This window comes from Salmo salar, chromosome ssa13 (genome assembly GCF_905237065.1).
Source record: "Salmo salar chromosome ssa13, Ssal_v3.1, whole genome shotgun sequence".
Lineage (NCBI taxonomy): Eukaryota > Metazoa > Chordata > Actinopteri > Salmoniformes > Salmonidae > Salmo > Salmo salar.
In genome coordinates, this window is record NC_059454.1 from 102268088 (window position 1) to 102284594 (window position 16507).

At 46.1% G+C, this 16507-nt stretch overlaps 1 protein-coding gene across 6 annotated transcripts in view; it reads left to right on the forward strand.

Annotated features, from left to right (window-relative positions):
* Nucleotides 1–16507, forward strand: part of LOC106568442 (tyrosine-protein kinase JAK2) — a 95918-nt gene that overhangs the window by 53348 nt on the left and 26063 nt on the right. For 5 of the 6 annotated variants that reach the window (XM_014138772.2, XM_014138774.2, XM_014138773.2 and 2 more), the window contains 6 exons: nt 5116–5239; nt 5464–5575; nt 10480–10625; nt 12329–12620; nt 12916–13035; nt 13298–13455. In XM_014138772.2, the coding sequence (XP_013994247.1) occupies nt 5116–5239; nt 5464–5575; nt 10480–10625; nt 12329–12620; nt 12916–13035; nt 13298–13455 (952 nt within the window). Of the gene's footprint in view, nt 1–5115; nt 5240–5463; nt 5576–7389; nt 7510–10479; nt 10626–12328; nt 12621–12915; nt 13036–13297; nt 13456–16507 lie in introns of those variants that run through there. The other variant, XM_014138775.2, reaches the window with a different exon arrangement.

Here is a 16507-nt window from a genome sequence, read left to right on the forward strand (position 1 = left end):
CAATAGTGGGGTTATATACAGGAGGTACCGGTACAGAGTCAATGTGCGGGGGCACCGGTGTCAAGGTAATTGAGGTAATTATGTACATGTAGGTAGAGTTATTAAAGTGACTTTGCATAGATAATAACAGAGAGTAGCAGCAGTGGGCGGGGGAGTAATGTGAATAGTCTGGGTAGCCATTTGATTAGCTGTTCAGGAGTCTTATGGCTTGGGGGTAGAAGCTGTTTAGATGCCTCTTGGACCTAGACTTGGTGCTCCGGTACCGCTTGCCATGCGGTAGCAGAGAGAACAGTCTATGACTAGGGTGGCTGGAGACTTTGACAATTTTTAGGGCCTTCCTCTGACACCGCCTGGCATAGAGGTCCTGGATGGCAGGAAGCTTGGCCCCAGTGATGTACTGGGCTGTATACACTATTCTCTGTAGTGCCTTGCAGTCAGAGGCCAAGCAGTGATTCAACCTGTCAGAATGCTCTCGATGGTGCAGCTGTAAAACCTTTTGAGGATCTGAGGACCAATGCCAAATCTTTTCAGTCTGCTGAGGGGGAATAGGTTTTGTTGTGCCCTCTTCACGACTGTCTTGGTGTGCTTGAACCATCTTAGTTTGTTGGTGATGTGGACACCAAGGAACTTGAAGCTCTCAACCTGCTCCACTGCAGCCCCGTCAATGAGAATGGGGGCGTGCTTGGTCCTCCTTTTCCTTTAGTCCACGATCATCTCCTTTGTCTTGATCACATTGAGGGAGAGGTTTTTGTCCTTGCACCACACAGTCAGGTCTCTGACGACCTCCCTATAGGCTGTCTCTTTGTTGTGTAATCAACAAACTTAATGATAGTGTTGGAGTGGTGTTTGGCCATGCAGTCATGAGTGTGAACAGGGAGTACAGGACGGGACTGAGCATGCACACCTGAGGGGCCCCCGTGTTGAGGATCAGTGTGACGGATGTGTTGTTACCTACCCTCACCACCTGGGGGCGGCCCGTCAGGAAGTCCAGGATCCAGTTGCAGAGGGAGGTGCTTAGTCCCAGGGTCCTTAGCTTAGTGATGAGCTTTGAGGGCACTATGGTGTTGAAAGCTGAGCTGTAGGCAATGAATAGAATTCTCACATAGGTGTTCCTTTTGTCCAGGTGTGAATGGGCAGTGTGGAGTGCAATAGAGATTGCATCATCTGTGGATCTGTTGGTGCAGTATGCAAATTGGAGTGGGTCTAGGGTTTCTGGGATAGTGGTGTTGTGAGCCATGACCGGCCTTTCAAAGCACTTCATGGCTACAGACGTGAGTGCTACGGGACGGTAGTCATTTAGGCAGGTTACCTTAGTGTTCTTGGGCACAGGGACTGTCTGCTTGAAAAATGTTGTTTTTACAGACTGAGACAGGGAGAGATTGAAAATGTCAGTGAAGACACTTGCCAGTTGGTCAGCGCATGCTTGGAGTACATGCCCTGGTAATCCGTCTAGCCCAGTGGCCTTGTGAATGTTTGGCTCACATCGGCTGCGGAGAGCGTGATCACACAGTCATCCGGAACAGCTGATGCTCTCATGCATGTTTCAGGGTTACTTGCTTCAATGCGAGCATAAAGTTATTTAGCTCGTCTGGTAGGCTCGTGTCAATGGGCAGCTCTCTGCGGTGCTTCTCTTTGTAGTCTGTAAGAGTTTGCAAGCTCTGCCACATCCGAGGAGCGTCGGAGCCAGTGTAGTACAATTCGATCTTAGTCCTGTATTGATGCTTTGCCTGTTTGATGGTTCGTCGGAGGGCATAATGAGATTTCTTATAAGCTTCCGGGTTAGAGTCCCGCTCCTTGAAAGCGGCAGCTCTACCCTTTAGCTCAGTGCGAATGTTGCCTGTAATCCACGGCTTCTGGTTGGGACTCCTCGAACCAAGTACGTAGTATAGGACTCTGGACACTCCAACTTGTTGTGTTCTGTCTTTACTCTGTCACTCGAGTTTCCTCTTCCCACTTCCCCTGGCCTCACCCTTAACTTTGTTCCCTGCAGAAGGATACATACATACATGCATACATGCATACATACATACATACATACATACATACATACATCCATACATACATACATACATACATACATACATACATACATACATACATACATACACTCCCCTTCAAAAGTTTGGGGTCAGTTACAAATGTCCTTGTTTTTGAAAGAAAATCACATTTTTCTGTCCATTAAAATAACATCAAATTGATCAGAAATACAGTGTAGACATTGTTAATGTTGTAAATGGCTATTGTAGCTGGAAACGGCTGATTTTTGATGGAGTATCTACATAGGCGTACAGAGGCCCATTATCAGCGACCATCACTCCTGTGTTCCAATGGCACATTGTGTTAGCTAATCCAAGTTTATCATTTTAAAAGGCTAATTGATCATTAGAAACGCTTTTGCAATTATGTTAGCACAGCTGAAAACTGTTGTGCTGATTTAAAGAAGCAATACAACTAGCCTTTAGACTAGTTGAGTATCTGGAGCATCAGCATTTGTGGGTTCGATTACAGGCTCAAAATGGCCAGAAACAAAGAACTTTCTTCTGAAACTCGTCAGTCTATTCTTGCTCTGAGAAATGAAGGCTATTCCATGCGAGAAATTGCCAAGAAACTGAAGATCTTGTACAAAGCTGTCTGCTACACCCTTCACAGAACAGCGCAAACCTGCTCTAACCAGAATAGAAAGAGGAGTGGGAGGCCCAGGTGCACACCTCACCAAGAGGACAAGTACATTAGTGTCTAGTTTGAGAAAGACTCCTCACAACTGATCAACTGGCAGCTTCATTAAATAGTACCCGCAAAACACCAGTCTCAACGTCAACAGTGAAGAGGTGACTCCGGGATGCTGGCCTTCTAGGCAGAGTTGAAAAGAAAAAGCCATATCTCAGACTGGCCAAAAAAAAAGGAAAGATTAAGATGGGCAAAAGAACAGAGACACTGGACAGAGGAAGATTGGAAAAAAGTTAGGGACAGACGAATCTAAGTTTGAGGTGTTTGGACCACAAAGAACATTCGTGAGACGCAGAAAAAATGGAAAGGTGCTGGAGGAGTGGTTGATGCCATCTGTCAAGCATGGTGGAGGCAATTTGATGGTCTGGAGGTACTTTGGCGGTGGTAAAGTGGGAGATTTGTATAGGGTAAAAGGGATCTTGAAGAAGGAAGGCTATCACTCCCTTTTGCAATGCCATGCCATGCCATACCCTGTGGACAGAGCTTAATTGGAGCCAATTTCCTTCTACAACAGGACAATGACCCAAAGCACAGCTCCAAACTATGCAAGAACTATTTAGGGAATGGTATTCTGTCTATAATGGAGTGGCCAGCACAGTCAGTGGATCTCAACCCTATTGAGCTGTTGTGGGAGCAGCTTGACCATATGGTACCTAAGAAGTGCCAATCCAACTTGTGGGAGGTGCTTCAGGAAGCATGGGGTGAAATCTCTTCAGATTACCTCAACAAATTGACAACTAAAATGCCAAAGTCTGCAAGGCTGTAATTGCTGCAAATTAAGGATTCTTTGACAAAAGGACACTATTATTTCAATAATAAATCATTGTTTATATTTCCTATTCATTTTGCAACTAATTTCACCTATGTTTTCATGGAAAAAAAGGACATTTCTAAGTGACCCCAAACATTTGAACGGTAGTGTAAATACATACATTTTCAATTGTTGTATTTTACCAGGCAAGTTAGTTATGAACAAATTCTTCTTTACAATGATGGCCTAGGAACAGTGGGTTAACTGCCTTGTTCAGGGGCAGAACAACAGATTTGTACCTTGTCAGCTCGGGGATTCGATCCACCAACCTTTCGGTTACTGGTCCAACGCTCTAACCACTAGGCTACCTGCTGCCCCTGTGGACACATTGCAGCCCGACGCTATAGGCCTACATACGTGGGAAAAACACATCTATTTAAAGCTGTTGAAATGGCTAGTGTGTTTAATGTTCCTGAAATGGCACGTTTCTACACCATTTTACAACGCTATTTCCATGCTGAGAAGAGTGACATTTCATACAGTAGGTGCCTTTTGGCAAGTTAATCCGATTTCACTCCCAGAGCCCAGACCAGGGCACAGCTGAGGCTGATTTCACTCCCAGAGCCCAGACCAGAGCACAGCTGAGGCTGATTTCACTCTGAGCCCAGACCAGAGCACAGCTGACTGAGGCCCAATACTATCCACTGAAATGCCTCGCCTCAAGCTTCAAATCCTAAACTCTAAACCCTCACAACCCCAACCCTCTTACAGGGACCAGTTGACCATAACCACCTGTGTGTTTGTGCATGGGTAAGAGTGCTGATCTAGGATTGGCTTTGCCTTAAAGGTCATAATGAGGAATGCTTTTCCAACAGTCTTGAAGGAGTTCCCACATATGCTAAGCACTTGTTGGCTGCTTTTCCTTCACTCAGCGGTCCAACTCATCTCAATTGGGTTGAGGTCAGGGGATTGTGGAGGCCAGATCATCTGATGCAGCACTCCATCACTCTCCTTCTTGGTCAAATAGCCCTTACACATACTGGAGTGTGTTTTGGGTTGTTGTCCTGTTGAAAAACAAATGATAGTCCCACTAAGTGCAAATCAGATGGGATGGCGTATCGCTGCAGACTGCTGTGGTAGCCATGCTGGTTAAGTGTGCCTTGAATTCTAAATAAAAAACCGACAGTGTCACCAGCAAAGCACCATCACACCTCCTCCTCCATGCTTCACGGTGGGAAGTACACTTGCAGAGATCATCTGTTCACCTACTCTGCATCTCACAAAGACATGGCGGTTATAACCAAAATTCTCAAATTTGGACAAAGGGACAGATTTCCACCGGTCTAATGTCCATTGCTCTGCCACCCATTTCTGTAGGGTGAGACACCCCCTGGACAGGACGCTAGTCTATCGCAGGGCCTTACCCCTAATCCATCTCCTAAATACTAAAGTTCCAAGCATAGAGGCATCAGGTCCCAATTTTGGAGTCTTTGGTATGACTTGACGGGGGATCAAACCCCCAACCTTCCAATCTCAGGGCTGACACACTAACTACAAGGTTACATATGGCTCTGCTTATCCCTATGGATGTGTTTGGTGTTAATGTTGTTATTATTCTGTTCTCTCCTGTCTCCCAGGCCTGTCACCGTTGTATTGCAGCCTGTTTGGCCTGATGAGGGAAAGCGACCGCATGTGGTTCCCACCCAATCACATCCTCAAACTCCACCAATCAGCAAATTACAGTCTCCTCTTCAGAGTGAGGTGGGATGTGGCGTGTGGTCAGGGGACGACTTTTCATTTTTCTGTTGAAAAGGAAACAGTTAGATATGCTATTAAAAATATTAAGGAATTAAAGTGTGAAATATACAATGATGTTTAATTAAAGTATCATTGTACAGAAGTAGTATTAGACACAATGTTCTTGTCTTCTATATAGTCTTCTTTATCTTCTCTTCCTGTTTCTTCTCCCTTTCTGCGCCCCCCAGGTACTACTTCCCTGGCTGGTATGGAGGCTCCTGTTCCTTCCGCTATGGAGTCAACAAGGGAATGGACAGCCCAGTGTTTGACGATACTGTCATGTCCTACCTCTTCGCTCAGGTTAGTCTTGGACTATATTTTTTACCAGGAATGTTTTCTCAGTCTGGTAGTGTGAAATTGAAGAGTGTAGACGTGCTGATCTTGGATCAGCTTTGCCTTAACTTCTTGGGGCTATGTGGGACGCTAGTGTGCCACCCGTGGTGCACCCTATCAACAGCAGGTGCATTTCAAGAGCGGCAAATTTCAAACCAAATAAATGTCAAAATTCGAATTTTTCAAACATACAACTATCTTACACCCTTTGAAAGATAAACATCTCCTTAATCTAACCACGTTATCCGATTTCAAAAAGGTTTTACGGCGAAAGCATAAAGTTAGATTATGTTAGGAGAGTACATTGACAATAGCTGTGTGTAATGTTTTGTCAATTCAAAGCCAGGCGTCACCAAAACCATAAAACCAGCTAAAATGATGCACTAACCTTTTACAATCTCCATCAGATGACACTCCTAGGACATTATGTTAGACAATGCATGCATTTTTAGTTCTATCAAGTTCATATTTATATCCAAAAACAGCGTTTTACTATGGCATTGATGTTGAGGAAATCGTTTCCCTCCAATAACCGGCAGTCAAGTCAGCACCACAAATTAAATAATTTAAATTAGAAAACATTGGTAAAATATTATATTGTCATTTAAAGAATTATAGATTTACATCTCTTGAACGCAATCAACTTGCCAGATTTAAAAATAACCTTACTGGGAAATCACACTTTGCAATAATCTGAGCACTGCGCCCAGAAAAATATGCTTTGCTATACAGACAAACGGCCATGTTGGAGAGATCTAAAATCGAAAATACTATGTAAATAATCCATTACCTTTGATTCTCTTCATCAGATGTCACTTCCAGGAATCCCAGGTCCATAACGAATGTAGTTTTGTTCAAAAAAGCTCATCATTTATATCCAAAAAGCTCCGTGTTGTTAGCACATGATCTAAGCCAGCCGGACTTCTCGTCATGAACGAGGGGAAAAAATATATTTACGTTCGTTCAAACATGTCAAACGTTGTATAGCATAAGTCATTAGTGCCTTTTTTAACCAGAACATGAATAATATTCAAGGTGGACGAATGCATTCTCTTTTATAACGTATTGGAACGAGGGTACCCAACATGAACTCGCGCCAGAGTCTAATCGGCCATCACCGTTCCATGGCTCTTGTTCGGTCAGATCTCACAGTAAAAGACTCAAAACACTTTGTAAAGGCTGGTGACATCTAGTGGAAGCAATAGGAAGTGCCAAAACATTAATCAACCCCTGTGTGTTTCAATGGCATAGGCTTAAAGGTAATTCAACACATCAGGTATCCACTTCCTGTCAGAAAATGTCTCAGGGTTTTGCCTGCCAAATGAGTTCTGTTATACTCACAGACACCATTCAAACAGTTTTAGAAACTTTAGGGTGTTTTCTATCCATATATAATAAGTATATGCATATTCTAGTTACTGGGTAGGATTAGTAACCAGATTAAATCGGGTACGTTTTTTTATCCAGCCGTGAAAATACTGCCCCCTAGCCCCAACAGGTTAAAGATCATAAGAAATTGGGGCTGCAGCGTAGCCTAGTGGTTAGAGTGTTGGACTAGTAACCGAAAGGTTGCAAGTTCGAATCCCCGAGCTGACAAGGTACAAATCTGTTGTTCTGCCCCTGAACAAGGCAGTTAACCCACTGTTCCTAGGCCATCATTGAAAATAATAATTTGTTCTTAACTGACTAGTTAACTAAAGGTTAAATAAATAAAATGAATGAGCACTTCTACTCTGAGTTGATTTGTAAATATGGGCTCTAGTCTAACATGTATGTTACAGGCTCCCCTAAAATGGCCTACCTGTAAAGCCACCAGATGCCTTACTGTAAAGCCACCAGATACCTGAAGTATTAAGTAACCTGATCCCCGGGCTCAATTGCTACAGAGAGCGAGCCAGCTGGTGAGACCATAATGCCAAGCACAATCAATTTTGGGCGACTGGTTTCTTTAAACCAATCACCAATCAGCGACGCTGTAAAGTCTGTGTGGTGTAAATAACTGCCTAATCTACCCGTCTGTGTGTGTGTCTGTACGTATGCTGAAGAAAAGGGGAAGTAGTGTTGGGAGGGTGAGGCAGTGGTGAAAGCTGTGGCTGGTAGGGCGTGTTTTTGTGTGTACGTGCGTGTTTTTGTGTGTACGTGCGTGTTTTTGTGTGTACGTGCGTGTTTTTAGAATGTCTGTGTGGACTGTGGTGTCCTTTCAGTTTTTATCTTCACATTCACATTGTCACAGAACACACTGGGGGGGAGAGATTACCCTGTCTGTATACGTTAGCTATGCCAGGTCCTGCTGTCGTTTTAAAGAGCATAACTTATAAATGCCTTTATGAGCTTAGTTCAACTGTAATACCCCATCAGAACCTGAAATACAAGCTTGTTTTACTTCAATATTTGTAAAGATTGAAAATGTAAATGAACACTGTATATAACTATAATTTAGATATTTTGGATGGTCAGTCCTTGCATCAATACCTCCGTTTATGAATTTAAGAGTGGTTATATTTCTCCAGGCCCATCCCTCAGCTTTTTACCAAAACACAGGCTGGGGGAGGACCCCTTAGTTTATTGTTTCAACGGTGGATGGCCCCTTTAAGTCCATATTTTAGAAAAATAGAGGCCCTGGGTTGCTGTGAGGAAAGCAGTGTTGACTTTATTCCACAGTTCTGAGAACTGAGGTACCTTGTTTCCACATAAAAAAATAATACTTTTTCTTTAGTTTCTATTCTTGGAAATGTGGGTTATGTCCCTCAAGACGATCTGTCTGCTGATGTGGTGTTCGTATCGCCGAAGCCGATGTCTCTTGTGGTTTCACTTGATATTTATCCACAGAGAGAATACAAGTTCAACTGGACTGGCCAGTTCTACAGCTCACAAACACTAAGATCCCTATCGCTTTTGGTGCAGCACAGAAAGTTGTTGAGCAAAACAATGGAAGGGAGTGTAATACTTCAGGTGTAGCTTGTGGAAACGTGGCTGCATGTATTCCACGTACCATGTCAGGGCTGTTATTTGCTGTAACTAGAAAATAAGTGGTAGTGCAGTCAGGAAGACGAGGGATGCAGAGTGTACGTGTTTGAGATGGACAACATTGCAATCGGAATCACTGAACTGCAAATCACCTTGCGTCTTAATAGCATAACTAATCATTATGTAATGAAGTGGTTGTGCCTGCATCCTGCCTTGGTTAAATGGATCTCCTCAAACACACAGGCAGTCTTTTCTCCCCAGTTAGGTTGTAACCCTGCCTGTGGGGACCTCTTCCTTAGCCAGCATGAACAGACAAAGTGTGCGTCCTAAATGGCACCCTATTCCCAATATTGTGCACTACTTTAGACCATGTCCCATAGGGCTCTAGTGCACTACTTTAGACTACGGCCCATAGGGCTCTGGTGCACTACTTTAGACCACGGCCCATAGGGCTCTAGTGCACTAGTTTAGACCACGGCCCATAGTGCTCTAGTGCACTACTTTAGACCACGGCCCATAGGGCTCTGGTGCACTAGTTTAGACCACGGCCCATAGGGCTCTGGTGCACTACTTTAGACCACGGCCCATAGGGCTCTGGTGCACTAGTTTAGACCACGGCCCATAGGGCTCTGGTGCACTACTTTAGACCACGGCCCATAGGGCTCTGGTGCACTACTTTAGACCACAGCCCATAGGGCTCTGGTGCACTAGTTTAGACCACGGCCCATAGGGCTCTGGTGCACTACTTTAGACCACGGCCCATAGGGCTCTGGTGCACTACTTTAGACCACGGCCCATAGGGCTCTGGTGCACTACTTTAGACCACGGCCCATAGGGCTCTGGTGCACTAGTTTAGACCACGGCCCATAGGGCTCTGGTGCACTAGTTTAGACCACGGCCCATAGGGCTCTAGTGCACTAGTTTAGACCACGGCCCATAGGGCTCTGGTGCACTACTTTAGACCACGGCCCATAGGGCTCTGGTGCACTACTTTAGACCACGGCCCATAGGGCTCTGGTGCACTAGTTTAGACCACGGCCCATAGGGCTCTGGTGCACTAGTTTAGACCACGGCCCATAGGGCTCTAGTGCACTAGTTTAGACCACGGCCCATAGGGCTCTGGTCAAAAGTAGTGCAGAATATGTAGTCTGGAAAACTCAACCCAGGCAACACGGGGACTAAGGTCTAGTTTTAAAAAATAACTTCAGTGATCTCCATCTTGCTATTGTAGTGATTCAGTTATACTGCACGTAGGCATTGATGTAGGGACATAGTTCCTCTATTCCACGAGTGCATCATTGAACTGAGACCGTAGTCACTGTGTTGCCGAAGGTCCGATTTGTTTAGACTACCCTATTTAGGGTGCCACTTGGGACATGCCACAGAGACCCGAGGCATGCCACAGAGACCCGAGGCATGCCACAGATAGGGGTGTATAACAACTGCCTCATGCCTTAACAGCCATGTGATATGTTAGGGGTGTCTGCCAGTCTGCTGTGGCTGTCTGTCATAAGTTAACGTTACCAACCCTCCCTTCTCTCTCTCTCTGTCTCTCTGTCTCTCGCTCTCGCGCCTTGTTTGTTTTCACCTTATGACACTTCTATCCGCTTTATCTCCCTCTCTCTCGCTCTCGCTCTCTCGCCTTGTTTGTTTTCACCTTATGACACTTCTATCCGCTTTATCTCCCTCTCTCTCTCGCTCTCGCTCTCTCGCCTTGTTTGTTTTCACCTTATGACACTTCTATCCGCTTTATCTCCCTCTCTCTCTCGCTCTCGCGCCTTGTTTGTTTTCACCTTATGACACTTCTATCCGCTTTATCTCCCTCTCTCTCTCGCTCTCGCTCTCTCGCCTTGTTTGTTTTCACCTTATGACACTTCTATCCGCTTTATCTCCCTCCCTCTCAGTGGCGTAGTGACTTTGTGCATAGCTGGGTGATTATCCCAGTGAACCATGAGGCCCAGGAGGAGTGTCTTGGCATGGCTGTGTTGGACATGATGAGGATGGCTAAGGAGAGTAGCCAGTCTCCTGTGGACATCTATAACGACACCAGGTGAGTAGTCTGGTAGGAGGAAGATGGAGCATGTTGAACCTAGAAGAAACTGTCAGAGCTGAAAACCGTTTGGTCACAAAGCAATGTGTACACAACGGTCAAACCAGGTGGAATGCAGAGCCTTCCCTGCGGTCAGTAAAGAAGGGATGTTAACCCTGGGCGGTGTCCTGTCTAAAATCCAAACCTGCCAGTTGTTTTACTTTCCCGGCCACCTAATCATCCCTAGATCCCCTTCAACCCCTGAGTTGTACTGTTCATACACTTCACAATCAGGGTTCAATACAAATCATGTTTTGGCATATGATATTGTAGTGGGCAATAATATCTGATATGTGTACACTACCGGTCAAAAGTTTTAGAACACCTACTCATTCAAGGGTTTTTCTTTATTTTTACTATTTTCTACATTCTAGAATAACAGTGAAGACATCAAAACTATGAAATAACACGTATGGAATCATGTAGTAACCAGAAAAGTGTTAAACAAATCACCTCACTCCAATTCACCCCCACCCACCTCCCTCCAATCCACCCCCACCCACCTCCCTCCAATCCACCCCACCTCCCTCCAATCCACCTCCCTCCAATCCACCCTCACCCACCTCACTCCAATCCACCCCCACCCACCTCACTCCAATCCACCCCCACCCACCTCCCTCCAATCCACCCCACCTCCCTCCAATCCACCCCACCTCCCTCCAATCCACCCCAACCACCTCACTCCAATCCACCCTCACCCACCTCACTCCAATCCACCCCTAACCACCTCCCTCCAATCCACCCCATCTCCCTCCAATCCACCCTCACCCACCTCACTCCAATCCACCCTCACCCACCTCACTCCAATCCACCCCTAACCACCTCACTCCAATTCACCCCCACCCACCCACCTCACTCCAATTCACCCCCACCCACCTCACTCCAATCCACCCCCACCCACCCACCTCACTCCAATCCACCCCCACCCACCCACCTCACTCCAATCCACCCCCACCCACCCACCTCACTCCAATCCACCCCCACCCACCTCACTCCAATTCACCCCCACCCATCTCACTCCAATTCACCCCCACCCATCTCCCTCCAATCCACCCCACCCACCTCACTCCAATCCACCCCAGCCACCTCACTCCAATCCACCCCACCCACCTCACTCCAATCCACCCCACCCACCTCACTCCAATCCACCCCCACCCACCTCACTCCAATCCACCCCACCCACCTCACTCCAATCCACCCCACCTCACTCCAATCCACCCCACCCACCTCACTCCAATCCACTCCACCCACCTCACTCCAATCCACCCCAGCCACCTCACTCCAATCCACCCCACCCACCTCACTCCAATCCACCCCACCTCACTCCAATCCACCCCACCTCACTCCAATCCACCTCCACCCACCTCACTCCAATCCACCCCACCCACCTCACTCCAATCCACCTCCACCCACCTCACTCCAATCCACCCCACCCACCTCACTCCAATCCACCTCCACCCACCTCACTCCAATCCACCTCCACCCACCTCACTCCAATCCACCCCACCCACCTCACTCCAATCCACCCCACCCACCTCACTCCAATCCACCATAGCCCATGTTCTTAAAACCTGTATTGTGTTTGTTGTTTCACATAATTCTGCTCTTTGCTGCTATTGATACTAGTGTGTAACTAAACCAATCCTTTCACCTTCCCTCCTCAGCTATAAGTCGTTCCTGCCCAAGAATATGCGTGCCCATATCCAAGAGTACCACTTTGTGACCCGGAAGAGGATCCGCCATCGCTTCAGGAAGTTCATCCAGCAGTTCAGCCAGTGTAAAGCCACGGCTCGTGACCTCAAGCTCAAATACCTGGTGAACCTGGAGACACTGCACCCAGCCTTCTACTCGGAGTGCTTCCGTGTCACCGAGTCCTTGGAAGGAGAGGTCACCATCGTCGTCACAGGAAACAACGGCATCCAGTGGTCCCGGGAGGAGGATAAGGAGGCAGACAAGGTAGGGGGAGGAGTAGCGTTCTCTTCTCTATTCTTCTTTCACTTTCTCTTCCTTTTTATTCTTGTTCCTTGTTCTCCTCGTCTTTTTCTTTCGTATTTTTCCTTCTCGTCTTCTCCTTTTCTTTCTGATTTCTGAAAGCACATATGACCAGTTGAGACAGCCACAAAGGGGCTAGAGTTAGTCACGTGTTCAAATAGTCTCCTGTAATAATGTCATAGACAGTCAGAGAAAGGATGTTTTGAAGCGGTTGTGCATTCAGGGTGGCTGCTACTACTCTTACTCTCTCTCTCTATAGGGTTTCCAGACGTACTGTGATTTCCCTGAAGTTATTGACATCAGCATCAAACAAGCCAACAAGGATGGCTCTATCGAGAGTCGCATCGTCACCATCAACAGACAGGACAGTCAGACTCTGGTACGATGACTCTGCTAACCTCATAACTCAGACAGGGACAAGGACATCATTTGTGTCTGAAATGACAAGCTATTTCCAATATAGTGCACTACTTTTGAGCAGGGCCATAGGGCCAAGTGCACTTTGTAGGGGGAACAGGGTGACATTTTCGACTCAGCCCAACTGTTATGTTAGATCAGAACAGGAACATTTCTCATGTATTATGTGTAACAGAGAACTGATTCATCCCTCATATCCTCGTCCATCTCTCTCTGCTACACAGGAGCTGGAGTTCCGTTCCCTGTCGGAGGCTCTGTCCTTTGTGTCTTTGGTGGATGGCTACTACCGGCTCATAGCAGACGCTCACCACTTCCTGTGTAAAGAGGTGGCGCCCCCTAGGCTGCTGGAGGCCATTCAGAGTTACTGCCATGGTCCAGTCTCGTAAGTCTAGACTAGGCACATATACTGTACAAACACAAGAACATCCACACACACATAGACACGTGTACTAGGGGTGTGCGGCTCAGCAGGTTTGTTCACCCGCCCGCAATTGCTAATAACCCATCCGCAACCGCCCGGCCTATATGTGATAACGTGACAATCTGAGGCCTACACCCTAACCCGCTAATATAGAAAATGCACAACAGTAGGCTTGTCGGAGACGGCGTAACGATTTGATAGGGGGTGCAGGACTTGATTTGCCTGATATGTTAGATATGTTTCTGCTTAGCCTTACAAATTGTTGGAAATTCTATTTGTTAGTCAACTTGTATATAATTAGATACATGCAGCGTCTCTTCTGTCATTATATGATGCCCTAGAAGACTAAATCTACCCTTTAGGTGTCCGCATGCTTCCCAGCCAAAACAGTTCGGTAGAGTTTGTGTATATATTATAACATTTTAGGACGTTTTTGTTTGTTTTGGACTTTCGGCTGTTCGGGCGCACATTTTTCTGGAGGCAAGCCGAAGTTCGGAGCTGAAGTCTACGCCCCTTCTTCAGTGATTGGTCAACAGTAGGGATTCTTCAATAAAGTATTTGTTGTCATTTAACGAGAGACGACTCATTTTCATGCACATTTTTTCATTGAGAAATACTGCACCTAGCGTCTTAATTAGATGTAAAAATTGCGCAATTAAGATCTCTTCGGCAAAAACTTGGAAGTTAATGACAGATTGAGTTATCATAGATTAATTCTGACTATTTTGAGGAAGTGTATACTGGCTACCGTGTTTCAAAATGGAGAAACCGTATTATTGCCGCTTTTTCAAGTTTTTCAAGGGAAGGTCTTTTAAGGGAGTATGCAAGCACACTTGCTCGGCTAGGCACTAGCCAAACTGAAGCATGCTGACGCCTTTACCCACCAGAATGTCAAATCGATAGAATGAATGCTTCAATCTAGTTGACATTGGTAAAGTTTTCTGTCATCTCTGCTTCTTTCTCAGAGCGAAGACGTTTAGGGACCCGTAGGGAAAAAAACAGGAAAGACTTTCTGTGCAAAACATCCAAATGACATCAGATTGACCGGTTGTAAGGAAATAGAAAGCTGTGTAAAACGACCCAACATGTTTCTGATAAGATTTCAGTTCTGCTTGGATGCATATTTAATGTGGTTGAAATACTATCAGCTTTTATGATGCTGATAAATATAGCACCTCTACAGACGGTATCTAACTGACCATTCACGTTCTCTCAAGATACTGAAATAAATCATATTTCTCTACTCCTGTTCCCCAGTAATAATTTAACCTACATTTGGTGTATCATTTTAGTGCAAGAAATGCAAAGAAAGAGGACAAGTAAGGCAGCTGGTACGTTTCAATAAACTGTAGTGAACTATTAACGGAATATATTTACAAAATAACACGGAGCAGACGGCATAGAACATCAGGACGCAAAACTGCAACATGTTTCCACTCAGGCACTGCAAGAACAGCTTCATTCAACGAGAGTTAATGTTAAGGCTATGTGAGAGGTTATAGACCTACAGTCAGTGTCCAGATTTCAGTTTCCATTTTACTCATCTGAACAGTAGGCTACAGTTCCCTTGACGTGTCATTGGCCTATTTGAAGTGCGATCTTGTGACTATTGAATTTGTATAGCGCCTCACAATCACCACACATAACACTGTTATCATCCTCTTTTACCACTTCATCAAATCTTTCCCAAACATTACTTTCTGGTCCTCCCTTCTCTTTATTTTCAACTCTACATTTCACAGCTTTTCTCTTTATTGAAATAAACTCCAACATTGTACTTTTTGCGTTTAACTTTTTCTGCCTGTTCCCAAAAGCATTTGGGGATTGGCGTGTCGGCTATTTGGGGATTGGCGTGTCGGCTATTTGGGGATTGGCGTGTAGGCTATTTGGGGATTGGCGTGTAGGCTATTTGGGGATTGGCGTGTAGGCTATTTGGGGATTGGCGTGTAGGCTATTTGGGGATTGGCGTGTAGGCTATTTGGGGATTGGCGTGTAGGCTATTTGGGGATTGGCGTGTAGGCTATTTGGGGATTGGCGTGTAGGCTATTTGGGGATTGGCGTGTCGGCTATTTGGGGATTGGCGTGTAGGCTATTTTGGGATTGGCGTGTAGGCTATTTGGGGATTGGCGTGTAGGCTATTTGGGGATTGGCGTGTAGGCTATTTGGGGATTGGCGTGTAGGGTATTTGGGGATTGGCGTGTAGGCTATTTGGGGATTGGCGTGTAGGCTATTTGGGGATTGGCGTGTAGGCTATTTGGGGATTGGCGTGTCAGCTATTTGGGGATTGGCGTGTACGCTATTTGGGGATTGGCGTGTAGGCTATTTGGGGATTGGCGTGTAGGCTATTTGGGGATTGGCGTGTAGGCTATTTGGGGATTGGCGTGTAGGCTATTTGGGGATGGGCGTGTAGGCTATTTGGGGATGGGCGTGTAGGCTATTTGGGGATTGGCGTGTAGGCTATTTGGGGATTGGCGTGTAGGCTATTTGGGGATTGGCGTGTAGGCTATTTGGGGATTGGCGTGTAGGCTATTTGGGGATTGGCGTGTAAACTATTTGGGGATTGGCGTGTAGGCTATTTGGTGATTGGCGTGTAGGCTATTTGGGGATTGGCGTGTAAGCTATTTGGGGATTGGCGTGTAGGCTATTTGGGGATTGGCGTGTAGGCTATTTGGGGATTGGCGTGTCGGCTATTTGGGGATTGGCGTGTCGGCTATTTGGGGATTGGCGTGTAGGCTATTTGGGGATTAGCGTGTCGGCTATTTGGGGATTAGCGTGTCGGCTATTTGGGGATTAGCGTGTCGGCTATTTGGGGATTAGCGTGTCGGCTATTTGGGGATTGGCGTGTAGGCTATTTGGGGATTGGCGTGTCGGCTATTTGGGGATTAGCGTGTCGGCTATTTGGTGATTAGCGTGTCGGCTATTTGGGGATTGGCGTGTAGGCTATTTGGGGATTGGCGTGTAGGCTATTTGGGGATTGGCGTGTAGGCTATTTGGGGATTGGCGTGTAGGCTAT